The following is a 14,867-nucleotide window of genomic DNA, read 5'->3' as shown; positions in this document are numbered from 1 at the left end:
AGAGAACCTGCATTCGCTTCCAGTCTTTTCATCACGATCTCGGCCTCAACACCCACGCGACCGAGACGTCTTGACGGCGGCCAGGGCGATGTGAGTGGCGGGCTGCGACTAAAGCAGAAATTCTCCTCTTCCTCCTCTGACTTCTACGACCAGATCTATCCACCGCTGAACTTGGCGCACCAGCCTCCCCGCCACCGCCGCCAACATGTCGGTGTTAGCCCTCCAAGAGTACGAGTTCGAAAGGCAGTTTAACGAGGAGGAAGCCATCCGATGGATGCAGGAGAACTGGTAAGCACACGTTTACCCGTATGCTTCAAAACTAGCACCCCATTCGCCCCATAAAACGCATCAGCCGCCTCGTGTCCGAAACCCGCCGAGTGATGCCCTTGATTATTCTGTGATTTACAACCCTCCCAACGCCACCCCCACACCCACCCTACGCGTCCCCCCTACACCCAGACACATCTACGCATAAGGCACCATGATGATGCTGTTAAGGTCATCTTGTCTTGGGGTGGACAAAAGCGACCGAACAGGCTTAAACGCAGCGCAGTCTGTAACCTGTCGTTGTTGTGAAACCCAAAAGAAATGCCTCGAGATATTTTTACTGTGGGGCCAATTCACTCGTGTCTCAACGTTTTATTTTTAAGACTTGAATGTCTCTTTTTTTATTTATCATTGGTGCATTTCCTGCAGCAAAATACACTGAGGAGCCATTGGGTTCAATGTCTCACAGTTTTCTGCTGTGGCTGTTGTTGACTTTTTCAATGTTAACTGCATGGATTTGCCATCGGCATGAAATACATTATGTCACATTTTCGGTGTAAATGTATGTATGAGGCGCATGGGTCAGCTGCACAAGAGCCTGCCATCCCCCAGTAAACACCAATCAGACGCCTCTACTGATGTCTGCTGACAGAGCAGCGGCCAATCAGATTACAGATCTGCTCTTTAGGCTTCACTCGTCGTAGATGTCACCCACATGGTTGTTCAAGGCAAAGTGTGAGGTTCTTAAGGTAGAGGCGAAAGAAAGAAAGCAGGGTAGCAACAATACATGTACATTAGCGTGAATAACGAGCTGTGAAACCTTATCCCCACAGTCAAACCGGCGCTATCAGTCACAAATAACTATCAAGGAGCATTGTGAATTGTTGGGAAAGTCTTCCCTCAAAGGTGTTTCATTGACAAAGGGGATGAACAAGAGACAGTACCCCAAAAATGTATCTTGAAAACTCATTATTACACAGACTCTAATTCAGTTCATCGTCCACTTATACATGCCCTTATCTTGATAAGATGAGTACACGCATATAGTTTACAAAGCTTATAGATGAAAGGGCAAACTAACAGACGTCATTTACTGGGTCTTATCTTTTTACATAAGTACCTACAAGTTCATCAGGGCCAACAAAGATGGTCTTATGGCTGTACATTAACTATATGAAAAAGTTTTAGAAATGGAAAAACAGTAGCCATCTATTTTCCGATCCGTTTATCCTCACAAGGGTCGCAGTGGTGCTGGAGCCTTTCCCAGCCATCTTTGGGCAGGAGGTGGAGGATACCCTGAACCGCTTGCCAGCCAATCTCAGGTCACACAGAGACGCATAACCTAAATTGAACTCTGTATCTCTGCACTGTGTGATCAACGTGCTAACCATTGGACCAACAGCCTGGGAAAAAATGTAGAGCTATCAAATTATTTAGATTAATGGACAACTAATTGATTATAATGAATCTACTTCTATTTCATTAATTTCTAATTAATTAATTAATTCATTCATTCATTAATTTGTTTTTCTACTTTCATTCCTTTCATCACTTTGCTGCTGTGAAATGTAAATTTCTCCACTGTGAGACTAATAAAGGCAAATCCAATCCAATCCAATCCAATTTCTGTGATTGGTTTCCACTGGTTAAGGGTGCCCCCATCTACTGCCCAAAGACAGCTGGGATAGGCTCCAGGAACCCCCACAACCTTTGTGAGGATGAAGTGGATCGGGAAATTGATGGATTCTGTTAAAACTAGTAATCATTTAGAGCCAATGTTTAACTTAATAATTCGAATCATTTGATTGCATGCTCTCAGCAGTAATCATTCACATATTTCCATATTACATGAGGAAAATTGATTTTATTTTTAAAAACAACAACAACAAACTGAACTAAATCCATTTCAAATGCATCTATCCCTGTTATGTGACATTGCTTTATCATTGTTTGTAAATTGAGGTGCTAACTTTTTTCTCTAAACTTCTATTTGTATTGAGTTAAAGTGTGTGTGTGTGTGTGTCTGTGTGTGTGTGTGTGTGTGTGTGTGTGTGTGTGTGTGTGTGTGTGTGTGTGTGTGTGCGCGCGCGCGCGCGTGCACACACGCTTTTTTATATGGATAAGAAGTGTTTCATTAAATATGTGAAATAAAAATGGCAAATCCAGACGCCATTATTGTATTAATCGGATTATAATTTACAATGTTATATTCACACCACATTTATTTGGAAGAATACTGTGCAGTTAGCAATAATGAATGTCTTTGCGAGTAAACAAGAAGATAACAGATTTTTCACTATAAATCATGTTTAATTTGTCTTCATTTTTGTCTTAACCTAACCTATAACAGTAAAACATTTCCAACATACAATTGATATTGTTTATTTTAATAGTTGTGTTTAATATGCTGTATGAGAAGAGAACGTTGTCAAAACAGTCATAGGAGTCAAAACATCAGGAGAGCACTCACTAACTAGCTACCTTCAGTGGTCATTCAACAAATGTCAGAAAGAAAGAATAGGGAATGAAACCAATAATTCTCGAGATACAAAAAGGAGAGGAGTAGCAGTACCGTACATTGCAGGAGTTTCTGAAAAATTACAAAGAGTCCTTTGGCAACATAAAATTCCTACTTATTTCAAACCGATAAACACGTTAAGTCAAAAATTAGTGCATCCAAAAGATAGGCTACCAAATGAAAAACAAAGTAATGTAGTTTATTCCATACATTGTAAGAATGAAAATTGTAAAGAGCTGTACATTGGGGAGACTCAACAAATTCTCAAAAAAAGACTTTATCAACATCGCAGGGATAATATAAGTGGACCTCAATCGGCAGTACATTTGCACCTAAAAGCTAGCAACCACTCATTTGACGACAATGAGGTTAAAATCTTAGCGAAAGAACATCGATGGTTTGAAAGGGGGGTATAAGAAGCGATTCTTATAAAACAACAAAATCCTTCATTAAACTGGTCTGGTGGGGTGAGGTTCAATTTGGATCGTTCATACAATAGCCTGCTTAGGCAAAACAGGTTAGGCAACTTTCGTAATGCTGATGAGGGTCGTTATGCTGATGAGGTGATACCGGTGGGAGTGGGGGTAATAGGCCAGTCGTTAGTCAGGAATGTAGGAACAATCAGTGGGGCCACAGGGAGGGGTCCTCTGCCCCCCCCCAACCTGAGAGTAGGGACCAATCATAGCTGTGTCCGGCGCCACCATGTCTGGACATTAGGGATATATAAATGGGGCCGATACGACCAGTCAGACTTTAGTTCGCTGACGAAGCCTCTTGGATAGGAGGCGAAACGTCCGAAACCTTCACTTTTGTACAGATGACGGCTGAAGAAACCTTCTCATCGAAAAAAACAGTCATATATTAAATCACCATCACAATGTTGAAGGGTGCCCTGTGATTGGCTGGAAATGAATTCAGGGTGTCCCCCACTTCGTGCCTGAAGACGGCTGGGATAGGCTCCAGTATCCCCCGTGACCCTAATGAGGAATAAGCAGTCTGGAAAATGGATGTTGAAGAGGAAAAAAAATCAAAATAGTCCAGCCCTACTTGATTTGACATCATAGTATTTTTTTCTTCAAATTATGGCTTTGTTAATTACATTTAAACTGTGGTACTCCAAATTTAGGTTAAACAGCTCAAAGAATGAAACTCTTGTCATCCCAATTTTGTAGCCACAATTCACTCCATGAAATCACTTTGCCCCCCCAAAAAATATTTGGTATCAAAAATAATGATTGATGTGTATTTTTTTAAAATCTGAATGTTTGAAATCCCATTTTGTCCTATTGCTTTGTGGGTAACGGTTACATTACATTTCTGAACACGGATTGTAAGAAATTGGTTGGGTGCTTATTATATTGAAAATATTATACTTTAAAATTGACAGTTAACATAATTTTTCCATATACCTTTTAAAAAAGTCGAATTTTTTCACAGTCATCTTCCAGGCTAATACTAGCAAAGGTTTAAAGCTATTTCTCAAATGGACTGTGATCTAATATTGACAATTGGAGACAGGAAAACCGTCTGCTAATGTAATTCCAGAGGGTTATAACCATGAATGTGCGTATGCTACTACAACCATTTAAATGACGATCACTCACGACTGCCTCAACCTCGATGACCGCAGGCTGCCGGCCGTCTCATTCAGCTAGGTAGAAGTGAGCCAGTTCTTGAGGAATGATGTCTGGAGTGTGTCTCCCATGTTCAAATTTATATCCCATTAATCCTTTGTGGGAAAGCACGTGGGTGGCAAATAATTGAGTATAATATAAATAATGAGTGTGTAGTCGGCCTGTCTGACATTGTTTAGGGCTGTAACTGACTCTCTTTGGAATTGATTCTTCCATCAAATACTTTGGTCATCACCCCCTACATTTACCAAGACTGTCGTCATGCTCCTTTTCTGGGTCAAGTATGTCTCACGGCTTTTTAGGCGGCTGCGACGTTTCACTGACAGTGGACATGATGACTTATTCAGGGAAAAAAAGTTCTGTCACAACTGACATTATTGTCTGCTCTTTATTCATTTTTACCATGCACCATTTGAGCTATAAAGGCAAGCTGCCTTCCGGTTGCTATTCTAATACATAGTGATAGTATTATGCACTTTGAAATGTGCTCTCAAGCTGATGCAATGATGTCAAGTTACCAAATGTGTCGTACTTTCATTTTTTTGCCAGTTATCCAAGTATATCTGATCTAATCAGCTATTTGCACTGTCACAGTAATGCAGGCCCATATAAATGTTGTGTTGCGTTTCTTATTTTGACACGCTCAACGTAACCTTTTTAAGGGCACAAAACAGAATAAAAACTTGTTATCACGTTGACTGTCATCGAAGAGCCCTTTCGCCTACACCAAAGTGCTCGGTCCCCGTTCTGAAGAATGTAATCATCTTGGAAGAGCTCCATTTTACTTATATACATTCAACAAAATAATTTACGAGCAGGATGATCAGCCTCGAGAGGAGCAGAAACAACACGATGGATGACAGCGGTTATCCAAGCGGTGAATCGCTAACTCCGGTTAGCTCCTTGTTCTCCTTAGGCTGGTGCTCTCCGGCTACTAGCTAACATCAGCTGGATGCTTGTCCGATGGGTTTGCTTCACCAATATGGCTATTGCTATCTTTAAACACTGGAAAAAACTTTCTGCCATTGTCAGGCTGAGAGGATGACAGCGGTTATCCAAGCGGCGAATCGCTAACTCCGGGCAGCTTCTCGTTTGCCTCCGGCTGGTGCTCTACTGCTCTGGCCCGTTGGAAATGGCTGGTTTGTCCACTGGGAATTTGTGTAAATGTCTATCTTCTTTATGCGTGTTACCGCAATTGGCTGCCACACAACGATTCACCATCACCTTATTTATGTACTTTTCCTTCTAATTTCGCGCTCAACACTGTGTTTTCAGATGAAACAAAGTACCCAAAATGCAATGTGTATCGCTTTCTCGGTGAGGGGAGTTCACAATGTGACGTCGCTTCCGTCATCGGCATCAACTCGGAAACAAGACTTCATGAATATTCAGCACAAATTTTAAACTGTAAAATATTGCTATATGCGGTGAAATCTTTGTAAAATGCAGTCAGTAGAAATCATTTTAAGTGATTTTACAAATTATGGACGCAACCTGTCAGGAGGTGTCGGTTGTCCTTTCAGTGTTTGAAATCTGGGATGTTCACATAGATTGATATCACTGGCTCAAATGATATTGCTTCCCTCCTACCCTACCTCGTATTTATTATTATTATTTTGTATTTGTCGTGTTGGTCAGGGTATGTTGCTCTTTTAATTGTGTGATGTAATCAGGGCCGCGGGTGCTTTGCTAATTGGATTACACGCACATGCTTCCTGCTCTGATGACTGCCACCTCTTGGTCTCTTCATCATGCCTCTGTATTATTGACATTGTATCTCCCTTTGCTCAATGCCCCATGCCAAAGTTTGTGTCTACATTAATGTCCACATTGTAAACACGGTCTCTGGCAAAAACAGTCCACACTAGTTCCCAGACAGAAAACTCAGGATTGTATAACCACTGAAATCGCCTATCCGGCTAATACCGATCCGAGATTTACAGTAGGTTTGCCAACAGCTCCATACAAAGTTAGCGAGCGGGTTGACAGTATTCCTCAGTTTGGCATGATACTCCAATTTGTACATCAACACGTACCTGCGTTGTTGCCAAAGTGTTATCCAGTCTTGTTTATGCTGTTGTTCGTGAGTCTCGTTCTCTTTGTCTGTCACTCTCCCCCTATATGATGTGGTGAGTGAAACGTTACAGACATGTGTCAAACATTGCACGAATAACATAATCCCTGTGTTATTTGGTTATGCATTATAGTGCACAGCATTGCTGTCTGGAGTACAGCAATCCTCACATCTTCAGAACTACAGCTTTTTCAGAATTTCCCCCCAAAACATCATTGCTAAAGATGCTAATATCCCTTTAGATTGCTGTTCTGTTGTACCTCAACACAAGACATGTCCCATAAACCTTGTTCATTTGCTCCCACAATTAGCAAAACAAATGTGATTGACACCGCAAGCCACCCCCATTTCCGTAGTGTGCGGTCAAGGTGAGCCCTTTATCAAGAGACAAGGCATTATTAGTAAAGCAAAGCTAATGACCGTGGCTATGTCGCCTTTTAAAATTGTGACTTGGCTTCCTCAGAGGCAAACATAAATCTCCACACTAACTTTATCTTTCTGGCAGACGGGCCTACGTCTGCAGGAGCGAATGACATCAATTTGTTTTAACAAGACGCAAGCTCAAATGAATTCAGCTTATGCACACCCATTCTCGTCAAGTGAGGTGTTCTTGATGCACTGTTTGAGCTTGAGGCGATAAAATGTTGCAGGCCTCCTGCGGCGTGAAGAATGGTGGAGTGACAGGATTCCTCAAAGTGTCGAATAGAGTTAGATTTTCTCTCAAGATATTTTAACACTTTAGATTGGTTGATGATAAAAAAGGCTATGTGGGGAATGACCATTAGTACCACAGTTTTCACCTGTACTACGGTCCTTTGATATAGAATGGTTCTGCAATGTGAATTTTATCCCTTGTCAAAAACAATCATCCTTTTCATCCATTTTTCACTACGTCGTCTCCTTCTGTCCATAGTTTTGACTGTGTTTTCGAAGCACCATTTCGGATATCGTGTCTGGTGATTTTGAGCCATTAATTGACGTTCTGATGTCTTGGATTGAGCTATTTCTTTGCGATGGCCTTTTGCTGCCAACATAATCTTCAGATAGTACCTATCTTCCCTGAACACTGTGTTCCCTGATAAATAACCTCGATAAAATACCTCACACGAAAACATGACAGCCCAAAATCTCTCTAATAAGAGTACCCTCATGTTTCCAGAAGGACACCACCTTTGTGCATCGCTAAACAAATGTCTGTAGCCTACATCGATTGTGAGTATACTGGCGCCGACATGGCTTCACAATTTTAAAATACGTTTCTTACTTTTGTTTCATATAAAGTCTGATAAAGAACTTTTTCAACAATGCTCTCTCCAAATGTGAGATGCTAATGTTGAGCCATGTGGGTTTTATCAGATCCAACCATTCTGACTCTTGTGATATTTATTTAAAGCTCTCATTTCCATCTCTGTTTGACATACATAGTCGCTTATCTTCTATCAAGCAACAGCACAGCATGGATATAATTTTTGGGGGCCTCCATTTATACACCCCCACAACAGTTAAAACAAATCTATGTGGCTCCAACCATATCCTGGCAGTTAATACTGTCTGAATGTTGCTACATGTCTTGAAATTTTTTTATGCATTTTTATACCCTGAGGATCCAAAGTAGAAAAAAAAATATAAAAATTGTCAGGGCATAAGTTGTTTCTCATGAACTTCATAAATGAAATGTACCTGCATGCCAATTAGCAGCGCTAAAGTGTTAATTAAATAATTGCATGGGCAGTTGGGGTTTACCGATAGGCTCCAAATGACTGGATGTCCAAGTACACTGGTTTTATCTCATGGTTTAGTACACAACAGAGACAGTCAGAGGATGTCATGCAAAATGTAGATTCATTTTTATTTTTGTGTACCTGAATGAAATGCCTTTTGAAATAAAGAACGACTGTGTAAAATTCCCGACAACTACATCAATATTTTTTTTTCGAATGAAAGCATTGTATTTGGTCTTCTTTTGAGAAAACCAAAAATGCAGACATGCATTTGAGTAATAGTGCAGTCAAAAGGCCAGTTTCAGTGGTCATGCTAGCCAGCGGTTGAGATGCACTGTTAGTTTACGACACAGGTGTCAAAGTCAAGGCTTGGGGGCCAAATCTTTCCCGCCATATCATTTTATTAGGCCCGCAAAAGCAAATCAAGCATGTCAAGTGAAATGATGCTTGTTAAAGTGTGAGCTAAAATTTGAAATTTTTATATGTCAACTACAATAACAGTAATTCTTCTTGTCTTCATATTTGAAAACGAGTTATTCTTTAATTTGCTGTGCGTTCTGTATGTAATATGTGGAGGGGATCAAACATTCTAATGGCTTCCCCAAATTCATAACGGCCCTTGAGAGGAAACCATAACTACAATGTGGCCCGTGGCAAAAAAAGGAGTTTGACACCCCTGGTTTACGATGTGTTGTATGCACACGCACTACTTTCAGAATCAGAATCAGAAAACCTTTAATCGTCCCAGAATGGTGAAATTTGGGGTCTACAGCAGCAATTTGAAAGGGGATGGGGTGGGGGGTGAACAGGTAGAAAAACAAGATATTCTAAGCATAGTAAAAATAAATTTAAATGGGGCATTCAGATTATTACGTTTGTGAAATTAGTTAACAAGAAAAAAAGATAAAATAATGCTTAATTGTGACCCCTGGCTTCGAGGGTCAGGTAATGACCACTACACACTCACCTGTTTTCTGACTTCCGCAAGCTGAGCCCTACGGCACAGGAATGGTGTTATCAGTTTTAGGCATGTGGTGAAATATTCACCACCTCTGACAAATTAATAAAATGTGGATTCTGCTTATTGTTTCATCTTGATCGACTCTACATATCTGCCTTGTTTCCTTTCTAACGTGATTCCTTTCTTCTGTTCTTCTTTTCATCATTCCTTCCAGCATCCTATCTTTTTTTCCCTCCTCTCCTGAGGGAGATTATTCCTACAACCGATGATCCTAATCTTGGTTCCCGATGCAGAATATAATGATCTGAGGTGACTATGTAACTGCTTTGAAAAGAGAGTACAATACTGTACAACAATGTCGCTGGAGCCCCACCCCAATACCGCTCGCATTTGGACACGATGATGTCATCCTGCAGTCCAGTCTAGGCGTTGCTCATGAGTGAATGCTGCTATGTTCTTGTGTAATTTGATTGACAGTTCGCACAACTTTTCCACACCTACATTTCCAAGAATGTGTTCTTAAATGTTCTTTGCTCTTTGCGCTTATTTTCAGTAGCCTGCCCTTAATTTATATCGACGTTCAGTGAAGCAGTCCTACCACCTGCTTAGTTATCCTGAAAACGGAAAGCCGCAGCTGCGAGGCATTTGATTTTAAATTGCGCCGCCACCGATAAGCATCTGGGGGCAGTTTGTGCTATGCGCTTACAACACATCAACCGCGTAGTACGTTATTAGCTGTCACTCCAGTTTTGTTTGATAAACAAGCTTTTGTTGATAGAAGCACTTTTATTTAAAGATAAGCATGCAGATACACAATCTACAATACCTGTATGTACACAAGAGAAATCCTGATGATAAAAGAAAGATTGTGGTGGCGCAATATAGTGTAGACAATGACCATCTGGCTGAATAACAAAGCGCAGGAGTTACATTGGTGATACCGATGCTCATGGGATGGCTTGGACTGGTAGGACGTTCCGCTGGTTCCAAAGGATGTAGCACTTGCGCTGCTATTCCAGGAACCCGAACAGCCTAGCCTGCCACTCCTGGACACAGGGAACTTTTCAACATCATTTTAGTTTTTTGAAATGCTTCCGCATTTGCATAACTGTATGTTGGTGACCACCGCTGTTAAATGCGTTTATCTTGTTGTTTTCCTCATTTAGGAAGAAGTCCTTCCTTTTCTCCGCTCTCTACGCTGCCTGCATACTCGGTGGCCGTCATGTCATGAAGCAACGGGAAAAGTTTGAGCTGAGGAAGCCTCTGGTCCTTTGGTCCCTCACACTCGCCGTTTTCAGGTGGGGTAAAGAAAGAGTCGACATTTGTAAAAAAAATAAAAATTAAAAGATAGGTGTCCTGCAATCTCTTACAACTACATGATTCCATTTGATGACACTTCAGGTGGATATGTTTCAATTCAAAAACTATAATTGTTATCCAGTTTCCTTTATGGTTCAAATTAATTCAAGACAATGACCATTTCATTTTGTTCCAACAAAATGGAAGCGATCAACATTAAAATAGAGTTGACACTTGAGGTAATACAGGTAATAATAATGAGTTTTCCGTGTATTATATACAGTAAAGTCTCGTTATATCGATATTCTCGGGAGTCGGAAAAAATATCGATATAACCGGACTATCGATATATCCGATCCTGCGGCATGTAAATTTTCTCCTTGCGTTCATTGAAATAGTATCGTAACAAGCAGTACTATCGATATAACCGATATCGATATAACGAGACTTTACTGTACAGTGATACCTCGGTTCTCGACCATAATTCGTTCCAGGATCCTGTTCGAAAAGCGATTTTTTTTTTTTTTTTTTTTTTTTTTTTTTTTTTTTTTTTTTTTTTTTTTTTTTTTTTTTTTCTTCCGAACACCGAAATCATCTCTTTGCTCCTGTCACCTGCGAGTTAACAGCTGGGGGGGGCGGGGCTGCCTGTCCCGGCCGTTCTCCACCTGCTGTCAATTCTCTAATCACGGACACGGGGCATGATTGACTCACCTCGCCACCGTACCTGGACTCTTCCTTCGATGCGCGAGTGTATCCGGTCCGAGGTATTTTCCCTGCGTCCCGTAAATGTATGTCATCTTCCGGGATTGCGTAATTTTGCACCCTCGTGTGCCATTTGCTTTTTGGCGTAGTAAACAGGTCGGATCACCCCCTGCCTTCTTACTCGCTGTGTTTTCTTTTATTTGTGAATAAACATCCTGCTTGGTTAGTACGTGTCTGTTTTGGGATCCCAAACATTCCACTACGTTCCGACGAGTCATCTGCCCTCACTCTCGCTCGGAACGTGACAGCTTCGGATGACTCGGTTACAGGATGTTCTTTTCCCTTAAAATATCTATCCAATGACACTTGCTCTCACCCCCACAGTCACATCACTAGATTTCACAGCCTCCTTATTCTTTAATATCGTACTGATCGTAGATTTCGCCATGCTGTATTCCCTCGCCAGATCAGACACTCGCACACCTCCTTCATATTTTGCGATTATTTCTTTCTTAAATGCAATAGTTGTACGCGCTACTTTTCTTTCATCACTTTAAGCAGCACTTACTTTCTTTGGAGGCATGATTAGGGGCTAAAATTCTTCGTACACCTACGCTAAACGCTAGAGCAAAACGCAGCACGTCCGCTAGCGACAACAGTTGAGCGACAACAGAGAGCGATACACCCGTGCGCCGCTCAGCTTCCCACCCTCGCGTACGCACTCACGTGTCGTATTGGCGTTCGAACACCGAAGCAAGAATATCTCGAATATTTTGTTAGAACACCGATTTGTTCGAACTGTGAGGCGTTCGAGAACCGCGGTACCACTGTATTTAAAATAATAGGATCTTAAACTTGATATCTGCAATAAACGTAAACTCTGCTTAGAGCCCTGCCTTTTTTTGTGTCATTTTAAAAGGCTCACAGACAAGTAAAAAAAATCTTGAAGTGGATCTTTATTTTGAAGGATGCTATTTTTGGAGAGTTTAGTTTTGAAGGTTACCGTTTAATAACTGATTCAAAAACACACACCACATACAGAGCAGGTTTTGTTCAGTAGACAGGTCGGGTCTGGCGTCTTACAAAGTGAGAACAAAAGAGAGCAGCGTTTTATCTATCTCAGTTCAACTCAAGGCTACTCGCAAACTCCCTAGTAACATTTGGGAGACAGGTTAGTTGAAATTGGCTGTAGGTAGTAGCCTGTTATTTGTAGAGTGCATTTCGGACTGTATCACTGAGCCATTGCGTTCATTAAAATTTCATATATTTTGAACTAGGACTGTCTGATAATTCAATATTTTGGATCACAATTGACATGTGATCAATATCAATAGGAATTACACTTGACATATCAATGTTAAAAAAAAAAAAACAATTCCGACAACTGTTTGGCTACATCATCAGCGACACAAATTTCTTTTTATTTTGTTACATAAGTGGAATTACTAAAAAAAAGAAGAAGAAGAACATTCAGACCGGTTATGCTAGAAGTGAATTTCACTAAATTCTCAGCTCTACAAAAGGAATCTATCTACCACTCCTTTCAATTTGAATAAAATTCCATTTTAGATTTGAGCTTCTTATTCAGATTGAACGTTTTCATTCCGGTTAATATCCGTAGTACGTGACTCTACGCAGGAACACTGACAGCAATCCATTGTTATGTAATGCCCTGCAAGAATGCATTTCGTTAAGCAAACACAAACCCTTTGTGTGTTCCACGTCACGATTAAACAAATGACGTTGTTTTTGTTTTTTTTTTCCAAACAGTATATTTGGCGCTGTCCGCACTGGAAGTTACATGACATATATCCTCATGTCCAAAGGGCTCAAACAGTCGGTTTGTGACCAGAGCTTTTACAACGGCCCCGTCAGCAAATTCTGGGCATATGCATTTGTGCTAAGTAAAGCACCTGAGCTTGGTAAGTCAAATCTTTTCTTATATTAATTTACACAGAAGAAGAAGAATTTACACTGGAAACTCAAGTTACGATCTGGATCTGGAAAGTGTAAATTATTTTCATCTAGCTTAAAAGAATGTTAGTCATTTCTCCCAAGACTTAAGACTTTATAATTTACCAATACTGTTTTTATAAATTCCGCCCTGCCGACAGTTTTATTGTATCAATAAAATGTGTGTCCGTCTGCACGTTTGATCCTAATATTTCATTGACGTATTTGTCCGTATGTAGGTGACACACTGTTCATCGTGCTAAGGAAGCAGAAGCTGATCTTCTTGCACTGGTATCACCACATCACTGTGCTGCTGTACTCTTGGTATTCGTACAAGGACATGGTAGCCGGCGGGGGCTGGTTTATGACCATGAACTACCTGGTACATGCAGTCATGTACTCTTACTACGCGCTGCGGGCGGCCGGCTTCAAAGTGTCACGCAACTTTGCCATGTTCATCACGCTGACACAGATCACCCAGATGCTGATGGGCTGCGTGGTCAACTACTTAGTGTACTCGTGGATGCAACAGGGCCATGAGTGCCCGTCGCACATGCATAATATTATTTGGTCATCGCTCATGTACCTAAGCTATTTTGTGCTCTTTGTGCAGTTCTTTTGTGGGGCATACATGGGCAAGACCAAAACGCCCGTTGTTGTGAAAAAGACTGAGTAGAGAAATAAAAAGGGAAGAAAATGAGAACTGATGGCGGGATGATAGGTGGACCATGAAGCCATTGCAAGCTGATGTTTAATGAAATAATGTTCCTCTTTTAGTAGTCCCATACCATGTGATCAAAAAAAATGGCCACGCTCATGTGTCGACATGACTTTTCTGAAAAGTGCTATATATGAAGGGTTGTTTTCGTCTCCTGTGTGTGTGTGTGTGTGTGTGTGTGTGTGTGTGTGTGTGTGTGTGTGTGTGTGTGTGTGTGTGTGTGTGTGTGTGTGTGTGTGTGTGTGTGTGTGTGTGTGTGTGTGTGTGTGTGTGTGTGTGTGTGTGTGTTAATGTGTGCGAGTGTATGTTTTGTTCTTATCTGTCAATACAAATAAAAGTTACTTGTCACCTTTTTCTCAAACATATGCCGTGTTTGCTCAGGTTGGAGTTTGGCAATTTACTCATTGAAAAATGCAGACATCAAGATATAAAAGAACCATTCCAGGACTTCCGAAATGATCTATGCTTTTTTTATATAGTAGTTGAACAAAAAAAAAGATTTCTGGGGCAGGATGGTCGACTCGTTGTTAGTATTTAATTTTCACAATCCATCGCTTCAGGATTTTATCATCTGACTGGTGTGTTGGGAAAGTGATTTTGTTTAACAAAGGGCATCTGAGAAATCATAGAATTTATCGGCTCCGTTGACATTTAACTAATGTGCTGTTCACTGTGTCTGGTGCTTATGTGTTTTTGCACACTGTATTGATGTTGAAAAAAACATGCCAAATATCGCCCAATTGAGTCTGTTAAAATCACAGCTGTTCATCCAAACTGTTGAATTCTCGACGGTTTCAATCCCAAATGACTATGGCTCCCCCTCGAGTTCCAGTGGTAAAATGCACTTTTAATTGTATTGACTTTCCCCAATGTGAATATTACTGTATAAAAATGACAACATTAAAAGACCGATTTGCTTTAATATAAAGGATCATGCGCTTCGTTATTGTCAGTTATTTTTTATTGCATTTCGTTATTTTAGTTTTGAGCGGAATTCTTTTTTCTAGGCTCCTTTTGAAC

The 14,867-nt window shown here is 40.7% G+C and overlaps 1 protein-coding gene across 1 annotated transcript; it reads left to right on the top strand.

The window, feature by feature from the left end:
- Positions 1-3: 3 nt before the first annotated feature.
- On the top strand, positions 4-14,775 carry elovl6 (ELOVL fatty acid elongase 6). The gene is made up of 4 exons (XM_088989078.1): positions 4-288; positions 10,342-10,473; positions 12,947-13,098; positions 13,369-14,775. Exons 1-4 carry the CDS (start codon positions 206-208, stop codon positions 13,803-13,805), a joined length of 804 nt encoding a protein of 267 aa, XP_088845204.1. The 5' UTR covers positions 4-205; the 3' UTR covers positions 13,806-14,775.
- The last annotated feature ends 92 nt before the right edge of the window (positions 14,776-14,867 follow it).

This window comes from Hippocampus bargibanti, linkage group LG02, assembly GCF_051943395.1.
Source record: "Hippocampus bargibanti isolate YZ-2025 linkage group LG02, ASM5194339v1, whole genome shotgun sequence".
NCBI lineage: Eukaryota > Metazoa > Chordata > Actinopteri > Syngnathiformes > Syngnathidae > Hippocampus > Hippocampus bargibanti.
The sequence above is the reverse complement of the archived record's forward strand: the minus strand, read 5'-3'. Positions and strand labels throughout refer to the sequence as shown.